This window comes from Ostrea edulis, chromosome 5 (genome assembly GCF_947568905.1).
Source record: "Ostrea edulis chromosome 5, xbOstEdul1.1, whole genome shotgun sequence".
Taxonomy (NCBI): domain Eukaryota; kingdom Metazoa; phylum Mollusca; class Bivalvia; order Ostreida; family Ostreidae; genus Ostrea; species Ostrea edulis.
In genome coordinates this window covers 84,172,405-84,189,962 of record NC_079168.1, presented here as the reverse complement: position 1 = coordinate 84,189,962, position 17,558 = coordinate 84,172,405, and the positions used below count along the sequence as shown (strand labels likewise).

The 17,558-nt window shown below is 35.4% G+C and overlaps 1 protein-coding gene across 1 annotated transcript in view; it reads left to right on the top strand.

The window, feature by feature from the left end:
- The first annotated feature begins 15,249 nt into the window (after positions 1–15,249).
- LOC125651602 (furin-like protease kpc-1) overlaps positions 15,250–17,558 on the top strand; it is a 51,766-nt gene continuing 49,457 nt past the window's right edge. The window contains exons 1-2 of the mRNA XM_056166539.1: positions 15,250–15,526; positions 16,201–16,305. Coding sequence (XP_056022514.1) covers positions 15,356–15,526; positions 16,201–16,305 — 276 coding nt within the window. The 5' untranslated portion in view covers positions 15,250–15,355. The remainder of the gene's footprint in view (positions 15,527–16,200; positions 16,306–17,558) is intronic.

Below are 17,558 nucleotides of genomic sequence, written 5' to 3'. Positions count from 1 at the left end.
TTTAAAATGAGTCCAAATTAGTCATATCTTTTGATGTTTTCATGTGAATACACCTATTTAAAGCCTTTCATCAGTGTATGCACTTTGAGTGGTGTGAAGTTTTAAGAACACATCTTGTTTTATACTGTTGCTGAACATTAGAATATAATTAGCTTAGATATTTAAAACAGGAATTTTTTTTCTAGATTTCATAGTCCATGGAAGTAATGATACTTTTCCACTAGTATTCAGGTGACCGATAAGGCCTGTGGGCCTCTTGCTAGGTTTCTGTTGTTGTTTTTGTTTTTATTTTACTAAAGAAATATTTTTATTAGTCAGTAATACATATTCCTATAGTCCTTTGCCATTGGGAGATTTTGAGAGATAAAAATGGTTGCCATCACTTTCACAGCAAATATGCCCCTTTAAATTTATAATGTTGTACTACCATGTATTATATGTCAGCCTGAGTAGCTCAGTGCAAAGGTACCAGGTTCAATACTCAATTGTGCTAAAGATTTTTCTCACCTTCTTTGCGACAGTAAAATCCCATTCATATACCTTACAGTACATATCAGCTGATTTTACATTTTTACTTGCCACAACCAGGAACTATCAAAATATGTTAACTCTAGACTAATTAAACCTGAGAATTTTGTAGAAAGAAAATAGAATGCAAGTGAATTGTACCTGAAATGTCACAAAAATTATTTTTTATTTATAAACGTGAATAACCTTAGCTGAAACTTACCATTCTTGGTTAAAAAGTATTTTTTTCTGGTTTGGAAAGAAGCCAATTTCATTACAAGGGGAATGGTTAATGAAAAAATACTAAAGTTGACCTTGGGGTCATTTGAAATCTTTTTCTTAATATGGGCTCTTGGGTTATAAATCATTAAAATTAGAAATTGTAGGTGATACTTAATGATATCTTCCCAAATATGGTGTACGGTAGATGAATATACTGTAAATAAAATCAGTATTATCACAATTTTACAGTTTATTTAACTAACAATTATGTTGCATGTATTTTTCAAGCCTTATGAAATTTGATTGCAGTGTAATGACAGTTGTTTATTTAAATCAATGTAATACTATTATTTTTCTAGGTCTATGGGTACATTGCTGTAATGGCCTAAAAAATCTTTTGCGAAACCGAGAAATGTTCATCTTCCATTGCCATGATTGTGTAAAAGGACGAGCAGAGGAATGATTAAAAAAATATGGCAGGATTGAGAATCTAACCCATGACCCGTAGTCTGGTACTCTACCCACTGATCAATCCATGCTGGTGGTCCATCTGCTACATTGATGTCATCTTATATATTTATTTATTCATTTATATCATATGGACATTTAAAAATTGACAGTAAAATAAAATAAAGTTTGATATTCAGCAAAATAGAATTTGTTACAATACATGTTTAAGAAATTAAGTACATGTACATGCATTGTTATGCATACACTTATGTACATGTAATTATATTTGTTAATAGATAAATTTTTAGATGAATTTTCATGTTGTTATTGATATTGACATGTACATGTATTACTTCCATTCCTAGAATGATTTTAACATCTTGATATTAAAAAGATGACATAATAAATAAATCTTAAATATTTGTCAACAACTTTGTCTGGTGGGTTAAAATTTGTAAAGAGGAGCATTAGTACATATGTCGGTTTAATGTGAGAAGCCTTCAGAATGAACTTTTATCAGTGATGATTTTTGTAAATTGGGGGGGGGGGGGGCTTCAACAAAATAATATGTATGTTGAAGGCATCATCCTTGGAGTTTGGTAATATACACTGCAAAGACTTTTACCTAGCTGATCACATATAAAGGTCAATTACATACAAATCGTGAATGGTAGAAAGATTCATATATATGCATTATCAATGAAGGTTTGACTCCTGTAGGATTATAGTTAAAGGAAATGGCACTCTGAAAGATTGAAAGTCTACACATGACTACACTAGTAGGCATCACAAATGCTCTCTGAAACAAATTACACAAAATTGTATTCTTGGAATGAAATGCATATCTTCTTTTTTTTAAAGAAATATTTATTTAGAGGCTCATTTCCCTGTTGTGTAAGTTACAATGTAACAAATACTTATTTGGACTACCAATATTTGCTTATAACCACAAAGTAAAGATCACATATCTATAAGTAGAAATAGTTTTTCTATAGCTGTCGATCACCATGTATTCTTGTACACACAGTGACTCTTCTTTTCAAATCTAAAACATTGCATGTTTGATTGCATATATATACATTAATTCCACCATGTTTGGAAAATTAAAAAAATGTGTTTCCCTGAAAGATGCTAGACCTACCCTATATAATAAGATAAATGGCAATTATTCTTTTTTTTAAGTAACCTGCATGACTAAAATAAAAAGCTTCCCAATTATTTCTAAAGGCAAGGTTAGATCCACCCAGTCTGATTAAAATCAAATTTCGCACTTTGCTCGATATACGGACAGCGACTGTCCGTATATCGAGCGAAGTGAGAGGTTTGATTTTAAATCAGACTGAGATCCGCCACAAGGTAAATTAGTTCGGGCTCAAAATTTTGAGAATTGTCACACAATTGCAGATGATCTCAAAGAAAACGATAATCTGAATAAATACAATTAATTTGTGTATTACTAACCAGCTTATATGCATCTAGAGGGTTTGTAAGGTCTTTACGCAAGAAATTATCGATAAAAATGACAAGTCGCCATTTGCTTTGTTTATTCTTAAAGTTACGATTAGCTTACGTGTACTAGTATAGCACACGTAGAGTTACGTTTATTTCTGACGTAAATCTACGTCTACGACTGTTCGTGAATACCGTCCCACACGTAAACGTACGCTACGTCTAGATTTACGCTACGTTTACGTCTACGAACTTTAGTAAATATGGGCCCAGGGGTCCGTGTTTGCCCAACTATCTATTTTGTATTGCTTGTAGGAGTTATGATATTGATCACTGTTCGTTATCTTCCCCTTACATTGAAGAAAGATTCTATGCACTCAAAAGTTGAAACTTTGTTAACTGGACTATACTATTTCCATAGAAATAGTCCTCTCAACAGGTCAAATTTGAAACGAACTTGTGAAGCTTTGGCTTTGAAGCTACTAGTACCCACTCGTATTGGTTGAACGCGGTGGTTACCACACTGGAAGCGAGCGTTTGAAAATGTGTGGAAAGTATATCCAGCGATTGTTACCCATCTACAACAGGTAATTATAGAACAAATATTTTATTGATTGAAATATTGGGAATCAAGTTTACTTTGATTAAAAAATTAAACTTTAATTTTTGAATCAAAGTAAATTTGATTCACAATATTTTACTTTAAAAGTAATTGAATCCTTTAGATGGCAGAACAACCGGGAGTGTCAGTTGAAGCTCTTGGAAAATCAAAAGCATACCTGAAGCTGTTATTATACAAAGATGTCCTGGAGTTCATGGCCTTCCTGACTGACATAATAGTAATCTTGTCGAAGCTAAGTTTGTTTTGCGAGAGGAAGCATGTGTTATTGGTGAAGTTCACCTTAGGGTCCAATCTACCATAACACTGATCAAAAACTTCCAAACCAGGTATGCATTTACTCATGAGTGTAAACAAATACATTGACAATAAATTAACACTGATATTCATAATTGTTATAGTTTTTTTCAGCAACAATGCATGACAAACAATTCTTAGTATGTGTGCTAGGTACTGATCTCTCAAAAAAGATTGCAGGGATGGTCCTGAGCTTAAAGAATTGAAAGCTTCATGCATTGTTAATGACCCCGGAGAAGCTGATGTGACCACATTCCATGGATTTGAGTTAAAAACGTCAATGGGTAGAGGAAATGTAGCAACATTCAGATCATCCAAAGAACGATGTATCGATAACTTGGCATCTTGTCTCCAATCCAGATTGCAGGATGCTCAAAGTGAAGTAGTTGCAGCAACAATGGTGGTGGATTTCAATCAATGACCATTAGAAGCTGAAGGTTTTTCAGGTATACATTTTCAGGAAAATAAAACATTTCAATCAAACTTACTAATTAAGGTTATAGGTAGAAATAAAATTTGTTTTGAATTGAACATTTTAGACTTTGGCGATGATGAAATTCACATTCTAGTTGAATACTTTACTCCCATACTGGAAAAGGCTGGCTTTGAAGTGGTTGATATTGAAACCGAGTGGAATACATTGAAGACTGGGATTTATCAAACAATTTCGTACGAATGTTTATTTGAGACATTGAGTTCTTAATTTTAGAAATAAAATAATGCAAACCTGCATCAATGAGATTTAATTGAAACCATTTATATGATCAATGACTTGATTTTATTAATTTGTAGAGGATCTGTGGCTTCATTAAATGACCTTAGATGGGACGTGGTTGGAAGAAAGTTTAAAAAGAGTCACTCAAACATTCTTGGATTGATTGATTTAATTCTCACATTGCCTGTTTCATCTACAGATGCAGAAAGAGGTTTCTCGGAACTTAAATTAACTAAAACTGACTGGAGAGCGAGGTTAAGGAACACAGTTTTATATGATCTTCTTTTGATTCAGTTTCTGACACCTACAGTGGAGGAGTTTGACCCTGTTCCTGCTATACATCACTGGAACTCCAGTAGTGTAAGGGCAAGACAACCATACTTTTTGGATGAAGAATCGTTTGAAGAGGAAATGAATGAAGAAGAGTATGCAGCTCTTAAAAAAATATATTAAGTATGGTTGTCTTTCTCTACTGCAGGTGCCAGAAACTGAATTACTTGCTACTTTGAAGTGTTTGGTTGAATTAAATACCACTTAACAAATATGATTTTGTGTTGTCATTTCATCATACGTCAATGTACAGACTAGTGAAATGTTTTACAGACTAGTGAACATTGATAGTCACTAGTCCGTACGGACTAGTGCTTAAAAAAGTTAATTTCGAACCCTGGCCATTATGAGGACTGTCCTAATTGAGTTCCCTTTGACTGTTTCTGAGGTGGACAAGGAATAGCTTCAGTATCATTATGACATGTACATTATTGTAAACACACAGTGACACACACATTACATATACCAGCTTACTCTTCTGCACAGAACAGGCTTTGGTGTTGAGGGTATAGATTTCTATGGATGGATGATATGGTCCCGAGTCTCAATGTCAGCTTCTTGAACCCACTTCGCCTTTGGGGGTAATAATATTGAAAAGACTGTCGCACACAACAACGGTCAGACGATATCGTTTCCAGTCGTAACGAGTGGAATAAACAAACTTGTCCCACTCTTTTCTCGGAGATATGCTCGAAGGAAACTCGTATAGAGATGCATTCTTGTTAGTGGATGCCACCGACAACGCATCGTCGCACCATTTTCTATCGAGTTCAGGGTGTGACGTCACATCAAAATTTACGGAACAAGCCGAAAATTGTGCAACATACAATTTCTCACTTTTTTGGGCCCCGCATGAAATGCGGGGAGCTCTATAGTAAACACATTGTCCGTCCGTCTGTCTGTCAACACTTTCTTTTTGACAAGATAACTCAAACAGTTTTCATTGTACAGTTTTCATATTTTGTACAGAAATAATTTATAATAAGAGGAAGACACCTATAGATATTGGGGGTCATGCCACTTTGTCTGTCTGTATGTCATCATCTTTGTTATTATGAACACTTTCTTTGTGACACGGATAACACAAACACTGTTTATTGTACAGTTTTCAAATTTTGTACAGAAATAATCTGACTTGTAAATCTTCTAACGTTGTCTACGCCATTGAGTGTAACCTGTGTGGCTTAATTTATGTGGGAGAAACCAAGGGTTCACTTAATAAAAGAATATCGGGGCACATATTTCAAATTAATAATGGTGGTAATCAACTTCTTTACAAGCATTTTAATGCACCGGACCACTCCATCTTGTCCATGAGGGTAAGGATTTTAGAAAAAATTTACCATCACACAAACAATCCTACATTAAGCACCCCTTTTCGTAGACAACGAGAAGATCACTGGATCAGGACCCTAGGCACTGCATTTCCATATGGATGCAATGATAATCTATATGATGTGGGAAATTTGACTAGTCCACAAGGAAATAACGTTATTGTGATAGGACTCTTTCCCAATACCCAAAGACGAAAACGCAGTCACGGACATCGTTCATATAAAAGACCAAGTATAAATGAAGTCACGTTTGATTCACTTTTGCCTCACGTCAACAGACAATTGGGTCCACATCATATTCGTACAAAACTTTAATCTATTCCATTGAGGGTTTTACATACGTTATTTGAAGAAGCTATGGCTAGTATATACTTGGATTTTTCAACACCTGAATATAGACTGAACTCTATGATTATGGACGTTGCCAACCACAGGCTTTATAAACCAGCACGGACCATGGATGATAGTCCTTCCAAATCATGCCGTCAGTTCCTTAAGCTCAAATTTACAAACAAAGGAATAGATGCCGTCAACATAAGCAACATTCTTCGTCATAAAAGGGTTCAGTCGTGTATTCCAACTTATTTAAAGTTCAAGTCTACACCCTGTATTTCCTACAGTTATACTTCTACTATTGCATCCAAACTTTTTAATTATAAACAAACTTTGCAGTGCTTAGATATAGACCATCTTATACGGAATCCACCAACATGTTCTTGTTCTTCATCTTCTTTCAACTACAGTCCAGCTGGACATGTCATTACTGGTGATGTTGATATAGTTGAAAATGAGGACCTCAAATCACTTATTCTTAAAGGTCCTAAATACAGAGAACCTCGGTCTTTTAATTGGCGACAGAACTTCATCTCTATTATGAGTTCTGTCGAAGATTATGCCAGACGATGGGCTAAATATGAAAAAGAAGAACTTGATACATTGTCAGAATGGGTTAAAAGCATAAGAGGGATATTAAAATCCCGCATTAGACACATGAAAACAAAAGTACGTACCATCTATACTTCTGTGTTTAGTAAACCAGAAGTGATAAAAGAATTAGATAGGTTACATGAGGAATATGTTTTGGTTCCAGCTGACAAAGCTAGTAACAACATTGTCTTTGTTTGTAAGGCTCATTATTACAACTGTATTTTAAACGAACTTGGATTAATTCCACTTTTGGTAATCATACTTATACTCCAACTGCCCTTTCAAAAGACGAAATTCTTCAAAACCATGCTTCAGTTTTAGACACATTTAATATTCCAGTCAATGGGTCGAATGAATATGAGTTACCGTACCTATACTGGATTCCTAAACTACATAAAAACCCTTACAAACAAAGATACATTGCTGGATCCAGTAAGTGCTCTACCAAGCCCCTATCTTTGCTCCTCACGAAAATGTTAACAGCTGTGAAGGAGAAACTTCAAACTTACTGTCCGATTACATATGCCAGAAGTGGTGTTAATCAAATGTGGATTCTAAAAAATTCTAAAGAACTTTTAGTAAACTTGAAATCGCAGAATTCTTCCCAAATCAATAACATTAAAACCTATGACTTTTCAACACTATACACGACCATTCCTCACGATAAATTAAAGACTAGACTTTTTGACATCATAGACAGTTGCTTTTTCAACAAAAACGGAAAACGGAAATATTCATATCTAGTGATCAGTCATTCAAAAACTTACTTTGTTAAACACCACTCTGATTCCACGCACAAGTACTCTGAAGTTGAAATAAAAAATATGCTAGAGTTCCTCATTGACAATATCTTCGTGGTCTTTGGTGATCAGGTCTTCCAACAGTCTGTTGGAATTCCCATGGGCACGAATTGTGCTCCTTTGTTAGCTGACCTGTTTTTATATTCATATGAAGCAGAATTTATTTAAAAACTTCTACGTGAGAAGAAAAAATCTCTCGCTGTGACCTTCAATTCGACTTTTAGATATATCGATGACGTTTTGTCTATTTTAATGATAGCTTTCATTCATATGTCGATTTGATATATCCCTGTGAGCTCGAAATAAAGGACACCACATAGTCGTCCACTTCTGCTTCATACTTAGATATTTTATTGAAAGTAGACATTAACGGCAAACTGACAACTCAAATGTATGACAAACGGGATGATTTCAGCTTCTCCATCGTCAACTTCCCACATTTATGTAGCAATATTCCATTATCACCTGCATATGGTGTTTATATATCTCAACTGATTCGATATGCAAGAGCTTGTTATGGGTATAGTCAGTTTTTAAATCGAGGTAAGCTACTGACAAACAAGTTGATGGTACAGGGATTTCAACAGTGTCGATTGAAGTCAGCATTTCGCAAATTCTATGGTCGTTATAACGATCTAGTTCGTCAATACAACCTCGCATTGGGTCAAATGCTGTCTGACGTGTTTCATACCGATTGTTAAGCCGTTCTTGGCACACAGATTTGACTGCGGATAACTCCGTTTACCTGATCAGGATATGGGGCTCACGGCGGGTGTGACCGGTCAACAGGGGATGCTTACTCCTCCTAGGCACCTGATCCCACCTCTGGTGTGTCCAGGGGTCCGTGTTTGCCCAACTATCTATTTTGTATTCCTTGTAGGAGTTATGAGATTGATCACTGTTCGTTATCTTCACCTTGCATCTAGAAACTATCCTCAGCCAATAACACGTGAAATGTTATGATTGAAAGTTTACTTGCAATGCAATTTAAGCAAAATTTTATTTTGAAAGTATAAAATTCAATAGAACATTTAACTTGTTAGAGTTTACAATGTTTTTGCATACTTTGAAAAAATAAAATTAAAAAAAAATATATTTCCTACCTACCTACCCTATTTTTTTCTGGAACATTAGCAGAAACTCAACAATTTTTGTCGTTGGCCTTAGCGTCCAATACGTGGGTTGATACATACGTGATTAGATAAGTTCATCTAATCAGTTAGATTTAGATGCTGTAAATGTAACTAATTATACTTCCAATGACATATTTTCGAAAATAGAGATTTAACACTCTAATGCAAAGTAAAACTGCAAAGTTTCGTTGGATGATTGGACAATCGATTTGATCGAACATATGAAGTGAATATACACGTTTGTCGAAAACGTTTTATTTGGAAAAATTCAACAAATACTTGAACATGGAATGCATAAACATCAATTTAAGACTCTATTTTACTTACTTCAAAGATAGAAGAAAGCAAAGGTACATTTTCACTGTCTGTCGTGTGTACAGATTAGTAATTGTAACGTTGTCTCTAATTTGAGGTAAAATGTAACGTATGTATCGCATAGTAACCTGAAACAACAAAATCAAATAAAACATAATCCAAACAACTTTGTTTATTATAAAACGCAAAGAGAAGGCGAACTTTCAATTTAAAAACTTTCATTTAGTCCAATAATGAGCAAATGGGGGTCACAGTCAGTGGATGGTAACGTGTGTATGCTTTCGATTGCATAAGTTATTTTAGCAACTATGTCGATTTTGTCTCTGTCGTCTTTCGAAATTTTAAATAGTCCTTTCTTTCAAGAGGTAACGGGTGTCTTTATTTTACATAAGACATTACAATTACTAATCTAGATACGATCCTGTCTGTGGCCATTTTAAGAGTGATTTTCCTCCCTTCATGAAATTTTATTCGACTTCATCGTCGTCAATATCAGTGTCAACAATCTGACCAACGTACCAGTTTCTTTTATACTCTGCAGCAATAGTATTGTCAATTTCCCACATTCGGAAAAACGCTGTCGCCTTCTTCTTTGGTAATATCGGTAATTGCATTCGGCGATGTGACAAGTTCCTTATTTCTTTGTTCAGAATTTTCAACTTCCATTTGTTCCTCAACACTGTACTGAAATGACTGTCTTTGCCATGTACTACAGAAGTAATTCATCACCTTTCGCCTTTTGACGTTCTCTATAAGCTTTTTGGATCTGACTTCTTGATTTTGCCATATTCCGCCTATAAAACGAATGTAACATAAGTATCGATACATACGTTACAATTCTAATATGGTATATAATAAAGCATACGACAGTGATTTCTTGAATAAGATGTTAATATTGTTGCATAATACATAATACAACAGGGGATGCTTACTCCTCCTAGGCACCTGATCCCACCTCTGGTGTGTCCAGGGGTTCGTGTTTGCCCAACTATCTATTTTGTATTGCTTATAGGAGTTATGAGATTGATCACTGTTCGTTATCTTCACCTTGCATTATACAAGTATGCAGTCACTGTATTTTAAAAAAAAAACGAAGTATGACTTGCACAACAAGGGTATAATAAGCACGTTACTACAGAATTGGAATGTAAAGCTTTGTTGCCTCAATACACACTAAATGTACTTTGAATTAATGGAAAAAAGTTACTATTATTTAGCGTTTACCTTAATTGACACCGCGCCACTGGTATATAAACTGATAGTTTGCCTTAAAAATTTGGTAAATTTTCTGAAATGTAATCTGTTAGGCTATTGATATATACGTCACCATTAGTAACGTATGTATCATTGGATTTAGCACGATTTCTCTAGTGAATGAAAACATATGCCATTATTAACAGACCTAGGGGTTATAAAATGAGTTTAAGTCTTATTTCATATCTTTATGATATAAGTAATCAAATAAAAGAAAACTAAAGCTGTCAAAAAACCTACCTTCCGACTTATAGTATCATCAAAACGTTAATACTGCAACAAAGGGACGAGTTGTTTCTTTTGGGGGGATATCGCGGTCAGTAAACACGTACTACACGGAGCTAGCATTTAAAAAGTAATTCCATTAGTTTCGCACTTATTTTCGGCTAGTTGGTACCGTGTGTATCGGTCACGTAGGTATCATATGATATTTTAATGATCAAGAACATCTACAGAATTACACAGGAGAAAGTAATATATTACCATGAAAACAGAGAGTCTTGTAACAAATCCTATGTATGCTGATATTTTATTAATGTGTCTTATGATACATTTAAACTATCCCATGCGTAACGTAAGTATACACTGTAGTTATGTTTTCAGGACTTTACCCTCATGTGAAAACATGTTTTGGAACCAACGCTTGATACATAACACAGATATTATTTCCGCTTCCATACGTTGATAAAGCCTTAGTAGCATATTTTGACAAGTGATTTGCATTGATTTGTAGCTTTTTAATTTGGATGGGTACATATTTGATTTAGAGTAACGTATGTATCTTCCATGTCGGCTTCACATGTTGTACATTGCCATAATTACGAAATTAAATCATTTGGATGGTTATTTATGATTTATAAAATCATCAGACATGTTAACAACACAAAAGGAACGTTCCAACAACGATATAAACGAAAAAGCCTTTGGCTGGCGTCAGTAACGTATGTATCGGTTTAGGAGATTATAAGAATCATTTCGTTCTGAAGAACTAAAAAATATGCATATAACCGTTTGTGCTGTGTACACTATCAATATGCCTGATTATTAAAGATGGTTGACATTACAAATTCCGTGTATAATTTAAGATTTTTTATTGAACACCGTGTTGCTTCTTATTACTGACTTTGGGTGTTCTATCTAATGTGTTTGAAAACGCTTAGACCCCCAATGTCAGAATTTCCTTTTCCTACACATCAATATGTCAAATTCATAATCCTTTTTTATTAGTATGTAGTTTTTATATCGAGGTAAGCTACTGACAAACAAGTTGATGGTACAGGGGTTTCAACAGTTTCGATTGAAGTCAGCATTTCGCAAATTCTATGGTCGTTATAACGATCTAGTTCGTCAATACAACCTATCATTGGGCCAAATGCTGTCTGACGTGTTTCATACCGATTGTTAAGCCGTTCTTGGAACACTGATTTTGACTGCGGATAACTCCGTTTACCTGATCAGAATATAGGGCTCACGGCGGGTGTGACCGGTCAACAGGGGATGCTTACTAGGCACCTGATCCCACCTTTGGTGTGCCCAGGGGGTCCGTGTTAGCCCAACTATCTATTTTGTATTGCTTGTAGGAGTTATGAGATTGACTATGGTCACTGTTCGTTATCTTCACCTTTCTAACATATATATACCAGCCCCAAACATTTGAAAATGCTGAGACCCCCGATGTCAGAATTTCCTTTTCCTAGACATCAATATATCAAATTCATAATCCTTTTTTATTAGTATGTACCATATTTTGTACCAGGTGTCCATTCTGAATCCCCTTACTATGGGATTTAGCTGCACTCTGTTGTGGACGAGTGTGAGTCAAACAGAAGTAAATTTGCATCAGTCTCTCAAATATGCTTCATGATTCCTTTTACACAAATTTTCATTCCAATTTATCTTTGAATATTATTAATTCTAACATATATACCAACCCCAGACATTGCTATATCAAATACAGACGCCTGTAATATCCCTCAGCGGGGCCCTTGCTGACCGTGTCCGTTTTATAGTTTTCGCTAAATGTTTATTTTTTATGTTGTCTATTTACATAATTGACCAAGTAATAGAAAGCATTATCAATCGGAAATAAAATACCCTACAAAAAATAAGTAATAAGTGTCGGGAAACACTCTTTAATTACAAAATATATTATATATTAAGCACAATTCATATATACATATACGTCTCTTTGTAGCATTTTTAAATCACTGGTAGATTGCGGTAACGAAGATTTCTTCTTTGTTGCTCCACTATACGTGTATAGGCCAGGGTTAACATAACCCTTGTTCTCCAGGAAGAATATACTACGTTTTCTGGCGGTTACTTTCATGTTTCCCTTGATGTGATTTCGCATGTCGGTCTTTCATATACATTCTGTTAGGCAGTTTGGCGCGAAACACAGGTACTTCACAGACTGAAGCTTATGTCGCTCCTTTCAATATTGGTCTTTACATCCCAGTATGGGGCACACCATGTCTTTGGCATCATAAAAGATCTCAATAGAGTCTAACTCGCACTGTTGGAGAATGGCGTTGACTTCGACAATGTCTGCGAATAAATCTAGTGTGTCGTCTTCCATCTCAAATGGATGTCAAAATCCATAAAAAGACTGAAATTTCAGTATATGTATACACAATCCAAAACGAAGAAAATCAAAGATAGATGTACTCTCCCACACAGGGTATAGGTAAAAAAGGCAGTGACGAATCACCTCGATCTACGTAGAATAAAACTTATCTTACAATACATTGTTAACATAAAAGCTAACATTGACAATCCTGCATTTAATTGCGTTTTCCATCCGCAGTTTGAACATTTATATGACAAAATAAGATGTGTATAAAATCAATCGGTCTACGAAGTAAAAAAAAATTTGTACATCATTCTAACTTACCTTTGGACATCGTAAAACCCTCATCACCTTCTGAAATATCACCAGGGAAACTGCTAAAACCCAAAGTAGACACCTCACTTTTTGAATATAAAAAATCTTAAACAAATTCCGTAAAACGGTTATTTTCAAGCAAAATTTATCCGAAATTAAACAGCCCAAACATACAAGTACTATAGTATGATCTCTATACAGATGGTTCAAAAGACCAGAATAAAGTCGCTACTGTTGCAGTTTTCTCAAACGACGTTTTCTCTGCACGACTTCCGAATGAAGCAACAATTTACACTGCCGAATCAAAGGCTATTCAGCTTGCGTTTGAGTACATTACAATTTCTAATGAAGAACATTTTACTATATTCTCAGACTGCCATGTCTACGGTCAATAAACAACATGAATATTGATCATCCATGTATTTTAAAGACGAATTGATATTTTACTGTCTTCTAGAATTGGATTCAAGTGGGGGTCCGGGTTAGAATAGGTTCCCAGTACCTTGCTTGTCGCAAGAAGCAAATAAACTGGGCGGTTCTTCGGATGAGACCGCAAAAACCGAGGTCCCGTGTCACAGCAGGTGTGGCAAAATAAAGATCCCTCCCTGCTCAAGGGCATAAGCGCCGAGCATAGACCTAAATTGTGCAGCCCTTCATAACAATGGTGATGTCTCCATATGAGTGAAAAATTCCCGAGAGGGACGTTATATAATCAATCAATCTAAAAACGTGACATTAAATTTCAATGTACTGTGGAAAATGACATTTTCGTCACATTTTGAACCCATTCAACGTAGGCATGGGGACAGTCAATGTTTGGTAGACCTGCAGGTGGCTTTCCAACTGGGAAGTCCATTGGTAGTGATACGTGTATTTCTCTCCCTAACATAATAAGATTTGAAGTACTTTCGTATATTGTCTGTAAGCCATTAATTAGATAAGGCAAATGGTCTTCCCATTTAGTTCTGTTTTTGTTTACAAAAGTAGCCAACATCTGTTGCAAGGTTCTATTAAACCTTTCGATAATACCGTCAGATTGAGGGTGGTATGGCGTGGTGCGCGGTATGGCTATTCCTAAGAGTTTCAGAAAATAAATCTGATTTAAATTCGCTTCCTTGATCTGTATGGGTGCGATAAGGTGCTCCAAATCGACAGATAAATTCTGTAAACAGCTTGTCTGGCACAGTCTGAGCAGTATGATCGGCACAAGCGAAAGCTTTTTTCCATTTGGATAAAATCATCTCCAATAGCCATGGTATACTGGTTGTCATTTCTGGTGATTGGTAATGCACCTACTATGTCGATGACAATGGGGACTGCGCTAGTTATTTTCCCATGGATATAGGAGGTACACAGCATACTGCGGTCCTAGAACTTAAGGAATAAAAAAAAACACGATTTCTGATTGTAATAAATTGCCAGACTTTGTTGAATTTGTACATGCTACACTATAGAAACACTGTATGGACGCAACTCTTCAGAAACCGCTTTACGGATTTTGTTCAAATTTTGTAGGATTCCTAATCACCGGATGAAGTTGGTCGTATTGTGCCGCCATTTCATTTTAATTCGACAAATTTTACAGGAGTATTTTCAAAAGTGAAACTGATTTTTAAAAATTATACATGTACATTACAGTAAGTCATCACGTCACATGATCTTTGTATTTTTGCACATGCGTATTGTGCAATCGATTCTATATAAAAATATTGTAACAATTTAAGATGTATGGATCTCCGTAATGACAATGAAATACAGTACTAATGAAGATATCCAGTTCTATATCACGAATAATCCAATATAAATGAAGCGGTAAACACAACACCCACATCCTTTGCTACACAACGATTCCCTTATGATTTGTAATGTAAGAAAAAAAAGTAAATACCCCTATGCTGTCTAGCTTTTTATGTTTCGGTGACCTTAAATTGTTGAATATGTTAATGGTGTTATAAATCAACGGGGTATAGGATCGTTTAATTTACTAGAGCAGAACAGACCTTTTAAATATCAGTGTGAATGTGGTGTTTCAAGTCTTTGGATGTTAGTATCACATTGTCTTTTCTACTTCCTGGTACGTTCTAGAGCGAGCGTGCTATTGAAAAAGAAGTGACTACAAATGGTTTCGTCAGATGCTACACGGGTCTTCATCATAATTTGTTTAATTGTCATTCTGTGGTGTCAACACTCCAAGAGTATCTATCTGAATCAAATAGCCGTCCATATAGAAGGGGGGAGTCACATAGCAGATAAAACAGCAACCAAACATGGATATACTAATATGGGACAGGTATGTATTGCATAATATCAATCATTATATTAGTCAATTTTTTAAGTTAGACATGATCAGGTTTGTACCATCCTTAAGTGCAAAACAATCAGGCGCGGGGGGGTGGGGGGTGAGGGGGTGGTAAAATGTGTAACAGATGGAAACAGACACGGTGAACAGCAGTTCCATTGATTAGTGAACTTAACATACTTGTACAGAGGTCTGTCATTTTCTCTAAACTAAAAAAAGGTGACCCTATGTGTCTAACGTTTCCTTTGTGTGGTTTGTTTTGTACAGTCTACTTAACAAGCGCATCCGGGTACTCAATGTAATGTCCCGGCTATTTAAAAACATGACTGACACGTCGTTATTTAGCCAATTCCGCAAATAAACACACAGACACTGAATCTGTGTAGGCAAAATTTATTTTACGAATGAAAGGTATAACTTTATAATCAATGAATCCATGATAAATTATTAAAGAAATTTGATCCACTTCTAATGTAGTTTTGTTTAAAGTACATTTCAGTTTTTGTTCACCTATAGTCTTTGTGGTTGTGGAAAGGGATAGTATGAGGTCGAAATTACGGGGAAATATATCTGAAAATAGTGGTAAAGAAGTGCATCGTTTTACGCACGTTTGTATATCTATTATTTATGAAAAAATTCTCATCTTCCAACGTTTTTAATTTCAGATTGGGGAATTAAAAGATCATTATCTGTTTTACCATCCTCGCATTAGTAAAAGGTCTGCATATCCAAACCATGAGCACCACCAGCTGTTATCTAAAGAACCTCAGGTAAATATCATCATAAACATACATGTAATAATTTATGAACTTGCGTTAGACACTGCAAGATTATCAGGTTTTCGATGATATCCTAAGCAAAAGTAGAAAAATATCTTTTGGTTCAATTTAATGCATTAAAATGTGTAATGTTATAGAATGGGCATGAAGGAAATAGAAATTTTATGATCGCCCGAGACAAACAAGCTACTACTTCCCGAGGTGGCGCATCTTCCCTAGCCAAGGGTTTACGATCCGCTCCGCTTAGGGAGAGTCCCCTGTTCAATCAGAGAACACGTTACGTTAGATCATGTGTAAAAGAAAGGAATGTGTAAATACCTACAACTGTCACTCGGCCGTGTATCAAATACATATTCAAAGCAATGATGCCATGTGCGCGGTTCAGACTCGTATCTACGTAAAGAAGTGCATTTTATTTACTACAGTACCGTACCATAAGTTTAATATCAAACATCTCTTGTAATTCGTAGTTTTATGTTCTATCTATCCCAGATTTAGACAGTTGCGTCAGAGCTATTTTCCTCAATTTGGAATTCACCTTACACGCGTGGGGTTATATTTAGACGTAGACTCAACGAGTACATATATTTCATGGGTTCACCACATGTTTATTTTCTAAATAATATTCTCACTGATTTCTTTTTCAAGTATGCAATTAAGAGATAGTTAAAATTATTATTAATATTTTGAATGATTTGCATACCACATTGCGTTACTCTCTGAGCGCAGACATTTCTAAACAACTTTTAAACAGTAGCAGAAAAGGCATTTTCATTGGATAAGCATGATGTAATCCAAACAGGGTTGTTTTCTCCATCCGCTAGAGGTACGAACATACACGTGATAGGGTTTGTAGAGAAGCGGAGCGGATCGTAAACCCTTAGCTAGCGAAGATGGAGGTTGCGAGGAGGGTTCATAAACTTGCTATTTCCCATATGACCCATTCTATAACTGTTTTACTATACAAAAGCTTTTTAAAGTGATTATTTGTCAGACAATATTTTAACACTGGCCAAAGCCTTCAATGATTTTGCACGGAGTAGTCCTTTTGCATTTTCAGAGAAATATCTAATTTCATCGCATTACTTTTCTTAGCTCGCCAATCCGACTGTCCGGGGAGTCATTGTCATGACCCCGTTGTCGGTGTCACACTTTAAGGGAAAAAAAATAACCTGGGTTATATATTTTTTAATCATGGGGGATAGGTATTTGATATTTCACATACATTGATCTTCACCTTTCAT